The following is a 19061-nucleotide window of genomic DNA, read 5'->3' as shown; positions in this document are numbered from 1 at the left end:
TATATATATATATATATATATATATATATATATATATATAGTCTTCAAAAGTAATGTATCTTACATTTTTTATTAGGAAATATAATACATTTTTATTGCATTAGATATGTGATAAGTTCCCCTTGATGCCATTCATAAATTTTTACGTCTCCAAATACTATTTTGGGGTCAATGTGTTTCTGTTTGAGTCTCATTTGGCATATTATTTAAACTTACCTAAAATGTCCTCTGGTTAAAAATATTTTTTTCTCCTATATTGGCTCAGCCTGTCATATTTTGTTTATTACTCTCGAATGGAGAGGTACATAGACTCTGACTGACCTGACGTTTATAATTCAAACTGCATGTCAAGGACTGCATTGATAATGTCTTTAGAAGTTACATGTATTGTCTGATGAGTGCATCGTGTGTGTGTGTGTGTGTGTGTGTGTGTGTGTGTGTGTGTGTGTGTGTGTGTGTGTGTGTGTGTGTGTGTGTGTGTGTGCGTGCGTGCGTGCGTGCGTGCGTGGGTGCGTGCGTGCGTGCGTGCGTGCGTGCGTGTGTGTGAGAGTGAGTGAGTGAGTGAGTGAGTGAGACTTCGGAGGTTAACTAACCCTGAGATGTGTGTGTGTGTGTGTTTACCCTGTGCTCAGCGGGCTGGATACACAGAAGCCAGAGTTGTATCATCTCCATGGCAGGATATGGTGAGAGAGAAAGAGAGAGAGACTGGGGTTCTTCACTGTGCTGATGTTTAATATGCATCACACACAAAACTGAAGAACATACATCTCTGCACTGTACCAGAAACTTGCATGTCAGTGGTTGCTTCTAATTCTCTGGTTTGCATTAGCATTGGTAATCACATACCATCGCTTTTCCTCAACCAACAAAATCAAGAGATATTTTCTTAAGCCTTGGGCTGAGTGTAATGCCTGATCAGAAATGTCTGTAAATTAAATTAAATTAAATTAATTAAAAATAAAATAAAACCACTTTTGTTGCTAGTTGCTGGTCTACCTGTTTAGTGGTGTTCAGCAGGCTTACTGCAAACACACAGTAATTATTGTTATTATTATTTAATTTGAATTTTAATCATTTAATGTTTCAGCTATATCATGATATATGCCATGTATGAACAAGTTTTTTTTTTACATTTTACTTTAAAGCAAATTATTGTAATTCACCATTTGTTACAATAATGCACATGGTTAAGGCTACACAAACTATCAAGCAGTGAACAAGTTTTTTCAGCCAGTGGGATTATAGCAAATTTAGTCATTAAAGCATACATTGATACACACTTCAAAAATACACGTCAATAGAACGGTATGATACAGTATTATTTTACTATATGTCATATATATATATGTCATTTTACTATATGTCATATAATGTGTGTGGATATTGAATAGGCCAATGTTGTATCTATATTACTATTAGTCATTTCCTTGGCTTAAATCAAATCGAGGAAAAAAAAATAATGGCCATGATTTACTTAATCAAGGGAATACATTATTATATCATGTCCATGAATTAGTAAAAAGAGGGAACAAATTATTATATTGTAAGGCCAATTTATTAAAGGTGACACATGCACCTTTTCAAAAGATGTCATATAAATATATATATATGGTGTCCCCAGCATAGCCCCAAACCCCCCCCCATCATTTAACAATAACAAAAAATTTGAATCTCACTCATCCAAAATCTCCAAAAGAACCCGTAGCGGAGTGCAGCCTTACAGAGAGACTCAAGAAGAGGTTATAACTTTTAGACGCACATGGACGTTCTGAATGGTTAGTGGATAGCCTACATTTATATATCATATGTGCTCTTGGTCTCAGTACGGGTCGATCTGTCAGTGATCATCCTTCTAAAACCAGCGATTAATGGTTGACTGCGCAGTCTGTCACATTCCCTTAACAAGATTACAGCGGACAGGAGTGTGACCTTCTGCCCTGAATGAAGTCAGGCCTCAGTCAGTGTGTGTTAGGGGAGGTTAGAAAATAAGATTATCTTGTAAGCCCTTCCTTCCCTCTGTCTATGCTGCCAACTCTAATTTCACTTACACGCTCACTTGACCAGTTCTGCCAAGCTTCTCTAGAAACCAGCGCTGTCTGTTAAACTGCTAAACTGAAAGTTATGCTCAGTATTCCTCCTAGTTGGTTTGTGGGTTTTGTGGTGTTGTTGTTGTGTTGCAGTGTGGGGGTGGCATGTAATGTACACCCATCAAACTCTGCATGTGGTGTGAGCCACACTCTACCACAGGTTTACCACACCGAGAGAGACTGCCAGGCCAGTGTTACGCAGTTGCTAGGGTGTTGCTAGTGGTTGCTATGGCAGTGCTCAGGGATTTCTATGGTGTTCTGGAAAGTAATAAACTTCTGGCTTCTTTTATTCTTCATTTAAAATATATTTAAATGAAACTGAAAGTTATTGCTCAAGTCAACCATGTAAAGCCTAGCATATGAAGTAATATTCAGATTTTTTTTTTAATGGAGTAGTTTATTGTACCTTAAGAGAAAATATAAAAGAAACTCTCAAAAGAAGATTGCATAGTGTGTTTTATGTTTTGTAGTATATTTGATGCATCAGGATTTTATGGCTCATATAGTATGATATAGGAGAATATGGAGCTCATACTTGAGGACGAAAAACACTATTCAGAGACACAAACTGAACAAAAGCATACTAAATACTAAATACAGAGTTTTAGACTTGTCATCTTCAGAATATAACCTGGTCAGACATGTGGCTTTAGCTGCAGTGCATTCTTAGATTGATACAATGCCAACTTCAATTTTATTTTATATTCAAGATGTTTCATAAAATATAAATTTCTAATAACTTTACAAAACTTTGTAGCTATTAATAACTATTTTTTCATTATGACAATAATTAATTCTACATTTACAATGAACTGCCAGGTGTCAGCTTTCAAATGAGATAATACTTGTGATTTTAGTGCAAAGGGTTCATGAACTGCATCTGTTTCAGTTTGGGTATGCCATTTCTGAGGATTTTTCAAAAGTGGGGTTGCAGCCTAACAGGTTAAAGAATGCAAAGTCTGCAACCAATTTGAACAGTAACTCACTAAAAGAGTAAAGAAAAGTTATGTGACATGTAAAGAAAACTGGAAAAAGAAAAGCAATATGAAACGAAAAGAATGTGTGGAATGAAAATAAAATGTAAATGTAGAGACAAGCAATGTTAAATGAACTATAGCACTTGTCTTGAAATGTAAGGGATAACATTACTGGAGCTTGGTTGGGGTGGTGGGACTGCTCGCGGTAGGCGCCGGAAAATTTCCCTTATTTTCAAATCCAAAACTTGACAGGTATGGCCTAGTATTATTTTATACGGAAATCAATTATTTATAATTCAGATGAGAATAAAGTTTGGGTTAATTAAAATTAAGAAAAACAAATATATTGATCTGAAATATGGCAAATTAATTTTAAATTCATTTCAACATACCAAACATATCGCAAGGTCTTTGTCTTTTTATTAATTTAATTAATAAACTAATTCAATTATATAAAACTATTGTCAGTGCACTACAAATAAACTGGTTCTATGCCTTTATTAATAAAACTTATTTAAAAAATACAAGGCTTAAGACATTTATAAAAATGCCTTCTGCATTTTTGTTTTGCTTTTCACTCCATTGTACCGAAATCGTACCGAACCGTGATGTCTGAACCGAGGTATGAACCGAACCGTGACTTCTGTGTACCGTTCCACAGTTATTACTATAGTAACTACATGTAACACGTGTAACAAGGACACGTGTTACCATTTATTTTTATATTTTCACAGTTAAAGGGGCATTCGGCAACTATTTCAGTTTAATAAAACCGTTTAGAAATCATTTGGATGGTTAAATAACCTGTTCTGGTGAGAATGGTGACTTTCCCCGCTCCCCCCAGCGTTCCCAGGCGGAAAACCAACCTTGCAACATGAGGACTAACGTCCTGGTAAGTTGGAAATAGGAAGTCTCGTGAGAAGCGAGAACGAGCGAGAAACACAAACTGCTTTACGGCAGTTCGACATAAACACACACGCCGCCCTCAATGTGTATGATGTATTACCCACCTCGGTTGACATAGCTCCACACGATAAAGTTGGCTGGCTCCGATATAATAACAAATGTACATGAGCAGTGGTAGAAAGGGGGAGGAGGGGCCGCAAGTGAGATTTCTTACGACATTGTTGTGAAATATACGCCTCGCAGCTGTAGAGGGAGCTCGCTGAGATAACATGCGACAGTGAAAATCAGCGAAGAAATAGCTGGAGTTGCCGAATGCCCCTTTAAAAGGCCTGTGTAACTGGGAGCTTGAGGGGGGCGGGACATTTTTACATGAAGGCATGAAGAAGATTGTGTACAACAGGTTTTTCAGAAAAGGTTTTTAATCATGAGGGCTCATTTTTGTATCAAATATGATGCAGTAGGCTTCAAAAGGGTTGATTGACTATTACGGCTGTGTATTGTGAATGTGATCTGTGTGTATTGGACAGATGTTAAACTGCACGTGCACTAGCAGAGAATGAGAGACAGCTTTCTGTTAGCCTTCACTGAACTATTGTGCTTGCTTGTTGTTTTCACTCAGGTCCTGCTTCACTGGTCTCCTATTCCCATGAGAATATGAGCCATAGCAACACAGTCTCTGTTTATGACTGCAGAGACACTGTCATTACCTTGCGTTTGTCACTGGAACTAACACATTTTTCTATTTATACCTTTAAGCACGTTTTTGTTTGTTTTCTGTGTCCATTATTGTTTAAATGAACCTGTTCGAGGAAGCTTTATATAAACAATGGTTATAATAACAAATCGGTTATATCTTATAGTTTGTGGCTCATAGTTTAACAACCCTTTGATATTAAAATAATCACAAGTCATACCCTGTTACATGTGAACACATACATTTAAGTGCTTCTGCATATCAAAACAGTATGGGAGTTATTCAAGTCACATGACTGACACACAATTCATAAACAATTCCCTCCCACCCTTGTGCGCCTGTATAACTGTATTGTATAACTTACTGTCTTCCATATAAAGCTCTTTTATGAATAGATCCATCTGGCTAATAAATATTTAATACAAGATCATATTACACATTACAACCTAATGAATTATTTATAGAGGCTGATTAGAATGATTTGGGCTTGTAGCAATGGCAAACCCTCACATACATTTCAGCAACTTGTTAGGAACGTCTATCAAATTGAGGTATGTTCTTTTTGTTATTGTTTTAATGTATTTTTTTCATGTTTATTACTCATAATTAAACGTTTTTAAGCTATCATCAAGGTTATATCCGATATACTTTTGCCAAAGTTCCTAAAAAGAAAACTTGTTGGAATTGCTTGTTTTATGATGTTCATATCGGTGCTCTTTTGTATTGGATTTGAATGTCGTATCTGAGGGGACAGTTATATTTATGGTTATGTAACAAAGTTTTGCATGATTAGACACTTGTTAAGCCTGCAGTGTCATATATGAGTAGAACTGGTGATGGATTTTATGTTTCTTCAGTCTTTGAAAATTTAAAACTTGTGATCTTTAAATATGAAATATATTGATACTCTGTAATTTAATGATCTGTAGAATATATTAGTTGAACTGAGTTGTGGCTTTTCTATAAGTGTACCTGTCTCTCCATGTGTGGGGGGTGAGGTGTGTAGAGGCGAGGGAGTGTGAGAGACGGTGAAAGTTAATATGGAAAAGAGCAGATCAGATGATACCTATTCAACTCCACTACACTGACAGATGCTTCAGTGACTCAAAACACTTTTGGGCAGCAATAATAAACCATCCATGCTGTCTTACACACGGCAGAGACTAACAGCAAGTGACTTACACATTCTCAATGCTGAAGGCTGCTGTCTGTTTGGTCAGACCTAAATATTTTCTACACTGTTAAAAAAAAAAAATCTGTTAAATTTATGGTAAAAAAATGGCAGCTGTGGTTGCCAGAAATTTACCGTAAAAAAATAGGGTTGCAACATTTTAGGTTTTACAGACTTAACTTAAATTTACAGTAAAAATACATATTTCATTATCTGATATGTTACCAACAAATTGAAGTACTAATATTTGTTTTGTACCATTGTGATACACTGACAACAACCAATCACAGTGGTGTTGAAAGTCACATGATGAATCAAAGCTCATCACAAGCAGCTCTTCAACAAGAAAATTAACATTAATATATAGAAACTGCAGAGTTTCATTCACACAAACACTAAACACCATCATGGGAACACACCTGAAATTTGCACACCTAAAAATGCAATAAACATACATTTTAACAACATTAAATGTACTATACTATCACAGTTATTTACAGTGTATATACAGAAACTTTGTTAACCAATTAACAGTTTTCACCGTAGCATTTTTACAGTCTTTTACCGTTAAACTCATGATCATTTTTTGATAAAACTTCCAAGCTACATTTAAGGAATTATGGAATGTGGGATTCAATTAAACACCTAAGCGTTTTTTGTCTCTTGCACTGTAATATGCATAACTGTTTAAAACAAAATTCAGAATTTAAGAATTTTCTTTCTTTCAATTCATGAGTGTGAATGTGAATTTGACATTTTACAGAATGTTGAATTGGAATTGAGGTAAATAATAATTTAATAAAATTGACTTTGGGGTAAATTAACATTCTTGGAAAATAAGTGCCCTTCCAGTTAAAAATAACAATTTATTAAATCTAATGGAGATATATGAACTAAGTCAAGTCACGTGCACTGTTTTTCTATAATACTTTACAAATACACAGCATCTTAATTAATTAGTTAATTAAACTTAGTTTTATCACATAAACTGTTTATATAAATGCATTGATTATCATATTTTTCTAGAAAAAAAAACATATGCTATGTGTATGATGATAACGAGTTATTCACAATGAGAACTGTACTTCTTTCAGTTCAAAATGTAATTACTATTCTGTAGCCTGTTTACTATACCTCAGTTCAGATTCATTTCAAATTAAGAAAATTAAATTTCTGATTTAAAAGGCATTTTCAATTCCACATTGAATGGTGCACAACCATGGTATAGTATTCAAAAAATATTATAATCTGTTCTGTTTTCCTTGGGTGGTCTGGAAAATGTGTTTCCTTCTAAAAAAAAAAAAAGAAAGAAAAAAAAGTACATCAGTCAAAATTCAGCTGTGCTCTCTACCTCTCCAGAAAATAGATGAGGGTATGAAATATCCATCTCACACGGCACAGTCAAAGCATCCATCGGTCTAATCTCTCATGCTATTCATAATTCTGTGTGTGCAAGGCCCAGAGCCCCCACGGGCAGAACACCATTTACCTTTTCCACTTCAACGTGACCTCAAAATAAACGCTTCCCTCCCTCTGGAGTCTGCATGACTGGCAAAATTCATCACATTGATCTGATATATTAGACTCAGTAGAGCCATTATCATTTATTTAAAACATCTTGTAGAGGTGAATATGAAATGCAAGCATGCAAAAGTAAAACCATCTGCCACAGTGTGTTGGTCTAGGTGCTTCAGTTTTAGCCTTTTATTGCAAATGAATGATGGTTGGGAGATTAGTGAGAATCATTACATGAGCAGAAGACCATTTATTATCGACCATTACATTATTTTTGATGAGGTGTCATAATTAAACTTAACAGTAACCATAATGTTGATATTGGCACATTCATTAAAAATAAGCACCTCTGTACTATTTACTATTGTCGTTATGCTTTACATTTAAAGTCAGTATTTCAGTACTCAAATCATTCCACTGTTTTAAACTAAGCTGGAAATCAGAGAGTATTTGTGCCTCGTTTATCATCACCCTGTAGTGAGGACAGACAACGGTCCCCGGGTATTGCAGTACCTGTCTGTGGTATCTCTCTCCATACCTCTCTAGATTACATTCAGAAATGTAATCAGGAGGGAAAGTTTTGGACATCTTGACTCTAAATGATAAAGGAGAGAGTGGTAGTCCTGAGCTACGTGACGGAGTTAATCTCTGTTAAATCCAATCACGGTGAGCTGATTGTGACTTCTTAGAGCACAGTGATGGGAAAGAAGTATCTGAATCCATCAACGCATACTCCTAGGCGCTAGTGAAACACGCAGCTCTCTTGCATAGAAAATAATTATATAGATTGTTTTTTTCTTTTACTTTTTTTCTGGCTGGAGCGCTGTGATGACATTTTGACCTCCTGAGAATATTTGTAGGTTATTGAGTGTTTGTTGTTAAGGGGATGAGTCAAAGAGAGGTCTTGTTCTCCATGTAAGTACTTACACTATTCTAATTGTGAGGTTCTTTTTAAACTGTCTGTCCGAATAGCAAACACAGGTTACTCTAGAGAAGTGAACTAAAGCCGATTATGAACATAGTTCTCATTCTTGATTTGTTTGGGATACGTGTGTTTTGATCCTGCCTGTCAGAACATTACCACTGTTTTTGTGTAACTGAGGACTCAAAGCTAACAAAATTAACTAACACTAATGGTGTTCCACAAGGCTCAGACTTAGGTCCTTTTTATTTGTTGTAAATGCTCTCCTCTATGTGATATATTTTTAGTAAATAGAGCATTAGCTTTCTTTCTATACAGAGGACATATGATGGCAGCTCTAAATCTGGTATTTAATGCAATATATTGAGAGAGAGATTATTTTTATGGCGTCTTGTATTTCTCAAAAATCAAGTAAAAGATAATAGCATAGTTTTATGATTTTGTTGTTTTAAAAATCCTTCAGTGATTATCATAATTAGCCATGTGTTATCAAGCGTTCTCCAACCTGGTGTGATCCCTTAGCCTGTTTAACTTAAGGAGACACATTTTAATTAGATTTACCTAGTGTTCACGTAGGACCATACTTCCAAAATGTGTCTTAATGTACACTAACTGTGAAAAGTTTGGATGCATAAAACAATAGTAATGTTAACAAAAATCATGAAACAACACAAATGAAAGAATGATAATTGTAGTGACACACAAAAACAAAACAAGCACATGAAGCATTTAAGAGGATAGTTCAGCCAAAACAATTATAATAATTATGTTATATATATTCACATGTTCCGAAACCTGAATGATTTTCCCCCCACAAAATCCAAGAGGAATGATGGACAGGATGTTCTCGCTGTCAGGCTGTCAAGCTACAAAAATGACAAAAGAGCTTTGTCTGAGGAATGGAAAAAAGCTTTGTGTGAGGAAAAGTCTGAAATCTGGTCATTTTTTACTTTAAATCTTCCCTCTGATTTTCCTCAAAAGCAATCTTCCTTTTGTACAATTATGTGTATATTCAAATTTGCCACGTTGCATGTGGTTGCAAGGCACATGTTTTGCCAACTGATGTGTGACACGTTTTGATGTGTGATATTTCAGTATGCTGTATCTGAGCGTTAATGTGATCTGAGCTCTGCAGCAGTGGCGAAGATTGTTAACTAATGAATTTCTATCTTTCCATTTTATGGCTTCTGAAGAGTTATAAAACATTACACACAAATTTGTCATTTTTGTAGCCAATTTTCTTACGTCCTGTCACTTTTATTGTTTGAAAAAGAACAGTGAACATTAAATGTGTGAACTATATGCAAAATTTCTCATTTTGTGTTCCATGGAGAAATAAAAATCATTCAGGGTTTGAATGACATGAGGGTGAGTAAATGGTGACAGAATTAAAATTTTGTGGTGCACTATTACATCTACATTCAGCATTAAGGTGCAGTAACGTGAATTTTTAAAGGACAAAAAGTCCTTTGAAGCAAGCAGATTTCTGTTGGTCAAATGGCAAGTTTGTGTGACCAACTTGAACTTCTTGTGAAATCCGTGTAGGGAAATCCTTCGCCCTCAGGCAAATTATATGAATTACTATTAAAATGATTTGATTTCGACCATGAAAATTCACCAAATAATGGTAAATGTAACCGTACCTACTGTACATGTATAAAGAATTGTGTGAAGAAATGTAATTAAATCTATGCTTTGAATTACTGTTACTTGTATTGTTCAGGAGGTCTCTCTATGGACTTTATCCCTACAAGTCAAGCATGATCGGTTTAGAGTCGCTGGCGGATCCATCTTCTGATTGGGACATCATGGAAACAATTGGGAAAGGAACCTATGGCAAGGTCTACAAAGTAATCAATAAGAAAGATGGAAGTCTAGCAGCAGTGAAAATTTTGGATCCCATTAATGTGAGTCATTTTTGGGCTTTCTGAGATTTTATTCAGTTGTGTCATCTGTGTTCAGTATATTGCAATCATGTCCTCTTTATGATGTGAGCACATGGAAACCGCTACTTCCACGAAGTCTACTCTGCTTCCCTTGGGCTTTTCTTCTGAGAGTCTTAAACCTCCATTTTTATAGACTAGACCCAATAGATTCAAAAGGGGGCAGTGTGGCATTACTTTTCAGTACTGAATCTGAAAAAGTGTGCTGAAAATCTACTGTGAATAAATGTAAACTTTACCTGTGCTATCTACAATCAAATGAATTTATTTTAGGATGTAAGACTCCATATTTACAATGATTTGAACATCAAACAAAAACAAGGCATTTCTTCTCCTCTTGTCCTCTGGCTTGTCTCAGAATCCCAGTCACACTAACAGAGTAAGTAGATGTTCTTCCTAAATTCCCCCCACAGATGTTTTCTTATTATAGCGCTATTGATTTTTTGGAAAACTAGCCAGGATGTTTTATTTGTATGCCTAACCCTGATATTCCCCATGTTGTGTGGTGTCATTAGTGCTGCTTGATCCCCCATTACCCCCTGCTGTACAGTGCATGCATGGCTGCCCTTACTGTACCCATCGAACACCCTGCTGGTCATACAAGCACATGCACGAAAGCTTGGGAGCGTTTTTTACACCTTTTTAACAGTTATCTTCTATTCTGAAAAAAATTCTTTTGTATATGGTAGCTTTTTTGAATCAGCAGCAATTTCTAGCTTCAATTAAGGTCAGATGTCCATGTAGTTAGTCATAGAGTCCCATAAGAACACCATGTCATTACACACAACAAATGCAAATTATATAGAACCCCCACAAACCAGGGCGTTGTTTTGCTTACTAACATATATGATTAATGCGGTTGTGCTAATGGTTGTGTCAGGATGTGGATGAGGAAATTGAAGCGGAGTACAACATCCTGCGCTCACTGTCCAACCATCCCAATGTGGTGAAGTTCTTTGGCATGTTCTACAAAGCAGATGAGCTCTCTGGAGGGCAGCTTTGGCTTGTTTTGGAGGTACATTTATTTTTCAGAGCTTGGTTTTGCATTTTATTTGCATAGTCCACAGCAAATAGTTTCTAGGGTCCTGTTTACACCTGGTATTAAGATGAGTTTTTGTTCGATCGGATCACAAGTAGACGAGGGAGACACATTCCCGTTTACACCTGGGGCCCTACTTTAACGATCTGAAACGCAAGTGTCAAAGCGCAAAGCGCAAGTAACTTTGTGGGTGGATCCCGGCGCTGTTGCTATTTTCCCGGCGGGATAAATTGCTCTTGCGCCTGGTGCAAATCTAAAAGGGGTTGGTCTGAAGTAGCTTCATTATTCATAGGTGTGGTTTGGGCGTAACGGGAAACAAACCAATAAGAGCTTTATATCACATTCCCTTTAAGAGCATGATGAACGAGGTGCGCGTGTTCCATGGCGCAATACTGTTATAACGACGCATTTACCAGGCGCGCTTCAGAATCGGTTCATAGCCGAGGAGATCGATGTTCTCGTCAGGGCCGTAAAAGAAAGAGAAGTGACATTGGGGATGGGACAAACCCACCCAAATTAGCTTCGGTTAAACATGCATATAATAATGTAAATGTGTAAGCTTTATGCCTATTTTCCCCATCGTCATCATGGACACAACAATGATTTCCCTCGTGTTTTAATATTTTTCCTTATAATAATGTATCATTTGCAAAAAGTTAAATGCATCTGTGTAGATGAGAGAATCATCCACAGTGTTTGCGCGTTGTTCACACTCTGTATTATGGCCAAGCATGTGCGCTTAAAATAGCATCTGAATGTACGCGCAACGCGCCACTGACTTTAGACTAGGTTTTTTCTGGTCAGTGGCGCAATTGTTTTATGGAACAGCAAAATAGCATGAGAGAAAGTTTGCGCCGGAACATGCCTCCTCTTTGCGCTGAACCGCCCCGGGAGCGCAAGTGTATTTCTTAGTTAACCGGCGTGTCTGTGGAGGGAAAAGTCCGCTTTGCGCGGGTGCAAAATAGGAATGATACATGCGTCAGTGTACAAAGTCATTTGCGCCGGGTGCAAGATCGGGCCCCTGGTGTTTGAATCCGTGTCTTTTGTCCACTTTCAACCACTTCTGTCCTGATTTCTTCGAGGGAAGGGTCTATGGGCAGGGTTTTGTTTTCAAATCTTTCGACCCAATGGACAAAATAAGCTCACTCAATTTACATATGATATGGGGAAACTGAAAACATACAGAGAGCATCAACTTTCTGCTCTGTCAGTCACAAGACCAGCCGAACGCTGTGAGTGTGTGTTAGAAATCAGGAATGGTGAACATTGTTCTTGTTACATTTTTCGTCTTCAGACGACAAAGTTTAAATCACGTCTGGCTAGCGCGCTTCCCATAATGTTACTCATTAGATTAGTAGGAGAAGACGGTCCTTTGTGGCTGTTTGAACACATTCAACCTCATGAGCAATCTACGAAAGCAATCCGGTCGAATGTGTTTTCAATTACCTCTGGAAGTGGTCGAAAGTGGTCCTTAAGTTTAAAAGTTTTAGACCCTGTTTACACATGTATTTAGCGTCCACTTGTGATCCGATCGACCAAAATACAAAAAGGGCCTAGGAAATTTGCATGAAAGTTGAATCCCCTTGTAAAGTGTTAGTTATTAGTATGGTAACTACTTGTAAAATCTTGAGGCATCTTCCGGTTATGACAGTTTCCGGGTCCAAGCCTTTACCACAATCTCAACAGCTGTTTTTGAGTACTATTCATTTAGAGCATACATTTAAATACATACATTGACATCTTTTAAAACTCACTTTGTACACCAAAATCTCCGGGCTCACGACGTCCCAGGCGCAATAATTCAGAAAAGATGAATCACTGTCTGACCAACTAAGATTTCATTAAAGAGATGGTTACATCATGATTTTTCCGATAGTATAGCAGCACATTGTAAGAATATTAGCACCGTTCGTTGTTTGCTTTTGGGATCTGAAGGAGCTTTTGGACCCGGAAACTGTCATTGGTGACGTCGGACTTCACAACTGCATTAAAGGGATAGTTCACCCAAAAATGAAAATTAGCCTACGATTTACTCACCCTCAAGCCATCCTAGGTATATATGGCAATCTTCTTTCAGACGAATACAATCGGAATTATATTAAAAAAATTCCTGGCTCTTCCAAGATTTATAATGGGAGTGAATGGCTGGTGAAAACTTGAAGCCCAAAAAAGTGCATCCATCCATTGTAAAAGTAATCCGTTTTGCTCCAGGGGGTTGATAATGGCCTTCTGAAGTGAAGCCATGCGTTTGTGTATAAGGATTACCCATATTTAAAACTTCATAAACTACAATCACTAGCTTCCGCCAGACGGCCGTACGCATGGATTTATGGTGGAAGACCAACCCCTGACTCAACGCACGACGTAATGACGAACGCAGAAGCTCAGAGGAAAGAGCAAATCAAAACACCGGTCGCAAATTAGAAATTCTGAATGTATGCGTACAGTCGTTACATGGCGGAAGCTAGTTATTTTAGACTATTAAGTTATAAATATGGGTATTTTCCTTACCAAAACCCATGGCTTCTTTTCAGAAGGCCTTTATTAACCCCCCGGAGCCATGTGGAGTATTTTTATAATGGATGGATGCACTTTTTTGGGCTTCAAATTTTCACCAGCCATTCACTCCCATTATAAAGCGTGTAAGAGCCAGAATTTTATTTAATATAACTCTGAAAGAAGAATGTCATATACACCTAGGATGGCTTGAGGGTGAGTAGGCCTAAATCATGGGCTAATTTTCATTTTTGGGTGAACTATCCCTTTAAAGTAACATTTCAAATATTGCTCAAATGTGTTGTGGATATTTAGACTTGTCAGTTCGACAAGCAGTTCAAATTTAGGTCCCTTTTATTGTTTGAATAGTTTTTGTTTGGGAAGAAATCAATGTTACCACCACACGCATACCCTAAAGCAGTCGGAGAGTTCAGTGCTTTTCAGCTGAGCAATTTGAAGTATATACTCAATCTCAAAACACACAACATTCTAGATTTATGATTATGATGGTGGACTAGTTCAGCCAAAAATGAAGAATCTGTCATCATTTACATAATATTGTTTCAAAACCTTTATTACTTTCTTATGAACCAAGGAACACAAAATGGATTGTGAAGTGTCTTTAACCCTCTAAAGTCTGACATATGAATTAATAGTCAGAAAACTCTATATTTTTGGCTCATATAGAATGATATAGAAGAATATGGAGCTCATACTTGAGGAGAAGAAAAAAACACATATTATTATTATTTTTCAGAGGCCCAAACTGAGCAAGAATAAGCAGTTTGGTTCAGTTGCTGATATTTATACGGCCAAAAAGTAAGATGAAATTCTTTTAGCCTCTACTGTCAATCAATGAGATCTTTATAACAGTATAGCAGACTAAAAATGTCACTCTCTTTCAATAAAATGTCTTAGTAACATGATATTTATGAGTTTTATGATCAAAGCTCTGTAGTTTTGTTATTATTATGGGGGGTAAATCATATAATAAAATGCAATACAATGATGATCGAATGATGAACTGATAAACGTTCCTCAAAAGCATGATGTATTATATTTGATACTCACTTTTTTATGCTCACACTCACAAAAATAATGTATAGATAATCAAGTAAAACTGTTACTTCAGTCCAGTGTTCATTTTGAAATATTACTAACAATATTAAAGTTCATTTTACATTTAGTTTATACATATCAGTGAAGATTTCAGACAAGTTTTCACAGTACAGAAGACGTGTACAACGACCTGAAGGTGGACATATTGATCAATTATAAATTACATATTTATTAAGTATAAACTGTCAGTCATATGACAGAAGGCCTGTAGTAGATTCGTACAACATGTTTTTTTCTGCAGTTGATAATTGATAAACAAGTTTTTATCACGTTGATAATTTAGAGGTAGAGGGTAATTTTTACGTCCAAATTTGCTTATCAAATATGATACATTAGGCTAGGGTTAACTGTTTTGTACTAACATTCAAATTCATTATTTGATACAACGCTCTTATTCTATACCTATACATATTTTTACATTGAACTTATATATATTTTTTAATACATATAGTACAATTGCAGCACATGTGTTTTGCAATACAACATCAACACAATGATGAGTAAATACATTATTTGGAGTAAATACATTTTACACAGTTTTCATTTTAATTTTGTAAAGTTTAAATTATAAAATGGAAATTTACATTTTACACAAATTAAAGACATTTAATATAAAGTGGGACCAAATGTAGCTTTGTTCACTTCATTCCAAGTGAATGTTTTATTAGTGGAAATATTTAGTGGAAAGGTCTAAAATGGAAGTTATTTACTTCAATGAGATCTGGAGGCTAACACATGATTTTAAGTATGCAGACAGACTGAATGTAAACAAACCCTATTTAAAGCTACGGAGAAGGGTAAGATTTTGAACGCTTCCTGACACAGATTGGAGCTCGCGAGCTGCATGTTTTGACTGTATGGAAAAGTGCAGCACAGACATTACTATAAATATCTTATTTTGTGTTCTACAAAAGAAAGTAAGTAATATGTTTGGAAGGACGTAGCTGAATAAAAGATGACAATTTCATTTCAGTTATTTAACATGTGCATGCATGATATGTCATAGCTGGTTTTATAAATACAATGCCAAGATGAATAAAAACACTGTGTGGTGTGTTTCGTTAGCCTATGAATCATAAAGAGATGAAGTCTTACTAATTTAGCTCCTGTTGTTTGGTTGCCCTTTTCTCTATAACTGCCTTAATCTATTTCTCTCTCTCTCCTTTTCCTCATTACTTTCCCTCTCTGTCTGGTGTTTTTCTCTGTTAGTTGTGTAATGGGGGTTCAGTAACGGAACTGATAAAGGGTTTGCTGATGAGGGGAAAACGTCTTGAGGAGCCCATCATCTCCTACATCCTGTGTGGAGCGCTTCTGGTGAGACACGCACACACACACACACACACACACACACACACACACACACACACACACACACACACACACACACACACACACACACACACACACACACACACACACACACACACACACACACACACACACTGAAGTAATCTGCCCACCCCAGCACAGGGAACGCTGCCTCAGCGCTCTGACCGTGCCAGAGTAGTTATTTTGGGTCATGATAGTGAGGAGAGACAGTGTCCAGCTGATCAGAGGCAGTCTGGCCTTCAGGCTCAACTAACTGACTTCAACTGGCTAAAAGTTTCTCTGGCTTTTTTTCTCAGGGTCTCCAGCATCTTCACGACAACAGAATAATCCACCGTGATGTGAAGGGCAACAACATCCTCCTCACCACAGACGGTGGAGTCAAACTGGTGGACTTTGGTAATGGCTACTGCTGTTTCTCTACAGAGAGAGGTGGATTTTATTATAGGAAGAGAGTTTGATTTTGAAGTTTTATATACATTTTCCTTTCCATACTCCAACAATCTATACAGTGACCATGCTTGTCAAGCTCCAAAATGGACCACATACTAAATCATGACAAAGTTTTTCTATTTTTTGTCATTTTGTCACAGTGAAAAGACATTTAAACCAAAGTAAATATCAAACAACAAATGTATTTATGGTCATAAACATCTTATATATCATATATATATATATGTTTATGACCATAAATAACATGTATATATGTTTATGACCATGTTTATGACAATAAATACATTTGTTGTTTGATATTTACTTTGGTTTAAATGTCTTTTCACTGTGACAAAATTACTAAAAATACAAAAACTTTGTCATGATTTACTAACATATACATTAGGGCTGTCACTTTTGTGAAAAAATCCTGTTCATTGAGACATATGTGTTCATTGAATCGATTGTAAAATCGATTTTTCCATGTCTAAAGACGTTTCCATTTTCAACACCAAATATTGGCAAATCCACGGACAACTATAACAGGCATTAGGACGAACGTAAAGAGGGCGCTTGAGACGCGCACAAGTCTTATAAATATTTCTGATGATTTATTGGCGTGAAGTTTTTTGCACAATGACAAACAGGGATTGAAATTAACACCCGCCAAATTCGGATTAAAAATGAACTTTGGCGAGTTACGCTGTCATATCACGAGTCAATTTGGCGTGTTTCTATCTTTACTCACTTTGCTGGGGAAGTTCGTGTGAGCCAAATCTGCGTGGATTTAGCGCAAATACGCAACTCGTGAGTCCTCATGATATATTAAATACAGCTTATTGCGCAGAATCTGCGCATTTCTGGCTTGCTTGAACACACACGTCACTAAGCAACAAATAACGGCGCGCTTCACTTGCACTGAGGTAATAGCAAATATTAAAAAGCATTTGGTTAACAGAACAGACATTGTTATTTTCCAACATCCTACATGTTCTGTGTACTGTATTAATCTGTCTACCTAAAACACATTTTTGGTTAAAAAAAAAAGGCAGTTAAAATCGATTCTCTATTTTCGTTTTCGAAACTTGTGTTGATTGGTCCGATCGATTGTGCAATCGATTTTCGAACGTAAAGTGACAGCCCTAATATACATATATATAAATATATATATATATATATATATATATATATATATATATATATATATATATATATATATATGGTTCATCTTACACCAATTTGGACCAGTTTATATTCCAAGATGGCTTTAACATGTTCTTGATGGGCGATAATGTCTATTACGAACATTAGCTGGAAAATAACGGAAATATGATATATTCTTCAAAATAATGTTTTAAAAGAATATTCTCCTTAAGTACACTTATCTGGCCTTTTATTTCAGTAGTGTTTAAAAAAAAAACATAGCTACTTTTTTGCACAATGACAAACAGGGATTGAAATTAACACCCGCCAAATTCGGATTAAAAATGAACTTTGGCGGGTTACGCTGTCATATCACGAGTCAATTTGGCGTGTTTCTATCTTTACTCACTTTGCTGGGGAAGTTCGTGTGAGCCAAATCTGCGTGGATTTAGCGCAAATACGCAACTCGTGAGTCCTCATGATATATTAAATACAGCTTATTGCGCAGAATCTGCGCATTTCTGGCTTGCTTGAACACACACGTCACTAAGCAACAAATAACGGCGCGCTTCACTTGCACTGAGGTAATAGCAAATATTAAAAAGCATTTGGTTAACAGAACAGACATTGTTATTTTCCAACATCCTACATGTTCTGTGTACTGTATTAATCTGTCTACCTAAAACACATTTTTGGTAAAAAAAAAAAAAGGCAGTTAAAATCGATTCTCTATTTTCGTTTTCGAAACTTGTGTTGATTGGTCCGATCGATTGTGCAATCGATTTTCGAACGTAAAGTGACAGCCCTAATATACATATATATATATATATATATATATATATATATATATATATATATATATATATATATATATGGTTCATCTTACACCAATTTGGACCAGTTTATATTCCAAGATGGCTTTAACATGTTCTTGATGGGCGATAATGTCTATTACGAACATTAGCTGGAAAATAACGGAAATATGATATATTCTTCAAAATAATGTTTTAAAAGAATATTCTCCTCAAGTACACTTATCTGGCCTTTTATTTCAGTAGTTTTTTTTTTTTAAAAACATAGCTACTTTTAAGACTTTTAATTATAATGCTAACCAATAACTGACTTTTACTGTTTTTTTAAACTGGTTGCTGAAACAGTTTAGCTGGTTTTGAGTGCTGAGTGTAAAACATCAAATATATTTGATTTACTGCCTCAGTTTATTCACAATTAATTTGTTGACCATATATGATATAAACTATTAGTATTATACAGATACACATCATATATTTTT

General features: G+C 36.0%; 1 protein-coding gene across 5 annotated transcripts in view; it reads left to right on the top strand.

The window, feature by feature from the left end:
• myo3b (myosin IIIB) overlaps window positions 1-19061 on the top strand; it is a 198974-nt gene that overhangs the window by 446 nt on the left and 179467 nt on the right. The window contains exons 1-6 of one of the 5 annotated variants that reach the window (XM_077217022.1): window positions 8237-8265; window positions 9996-10179; window positions 10574-10594; window positions 11096-11230; window positions 16079-16183; window positions 16495-16594. In XM_077217022.1, coding sequence (XP_077073137.1) covers window positions 8237-8265; window positions 9996-10179; window positions 10574-10594; window positions 11096-11230; window positions 16079-16183; window positions 16495-16594 — 574 coding nt within the window. Of the gene's footprint in view, window positions 1-632; window positions 684-5148; window positions 5216-8236; window positions 8266-9995; window positions 10180-10573; window positions 10595-11095; window positions 11231-16078; window positions 16184-16494; window positions 16595-19061 lie in introns of those variants that run through there. The other 4 variants (XM_077217020.1, XM_077217021.1, XM_077217024.1 and 1 more) reach the window with 4 other exon arrangements.

Source organism: Siphateles boraxobius, unplaced genomic scaffold (genome assembly GCF_051911475.1).
Source record: "Siphateles boraxobius isolate OS27281-9 unplaced genomic scaffold, OSU_SipBor_1 7, whole genome shotgun sequence".
Classification (NCBI taxonomy): Eukaryota; Metazoa; Chordata; class Actinopteri; order Cypriniformes; family Leuciscidae; genus Siphateles; species Siphateles boraxobius.
Note: the sequence above shows the minus strand (reverse complement) of the source record. Positions and strands in the feature narration are given on the sequence as shown.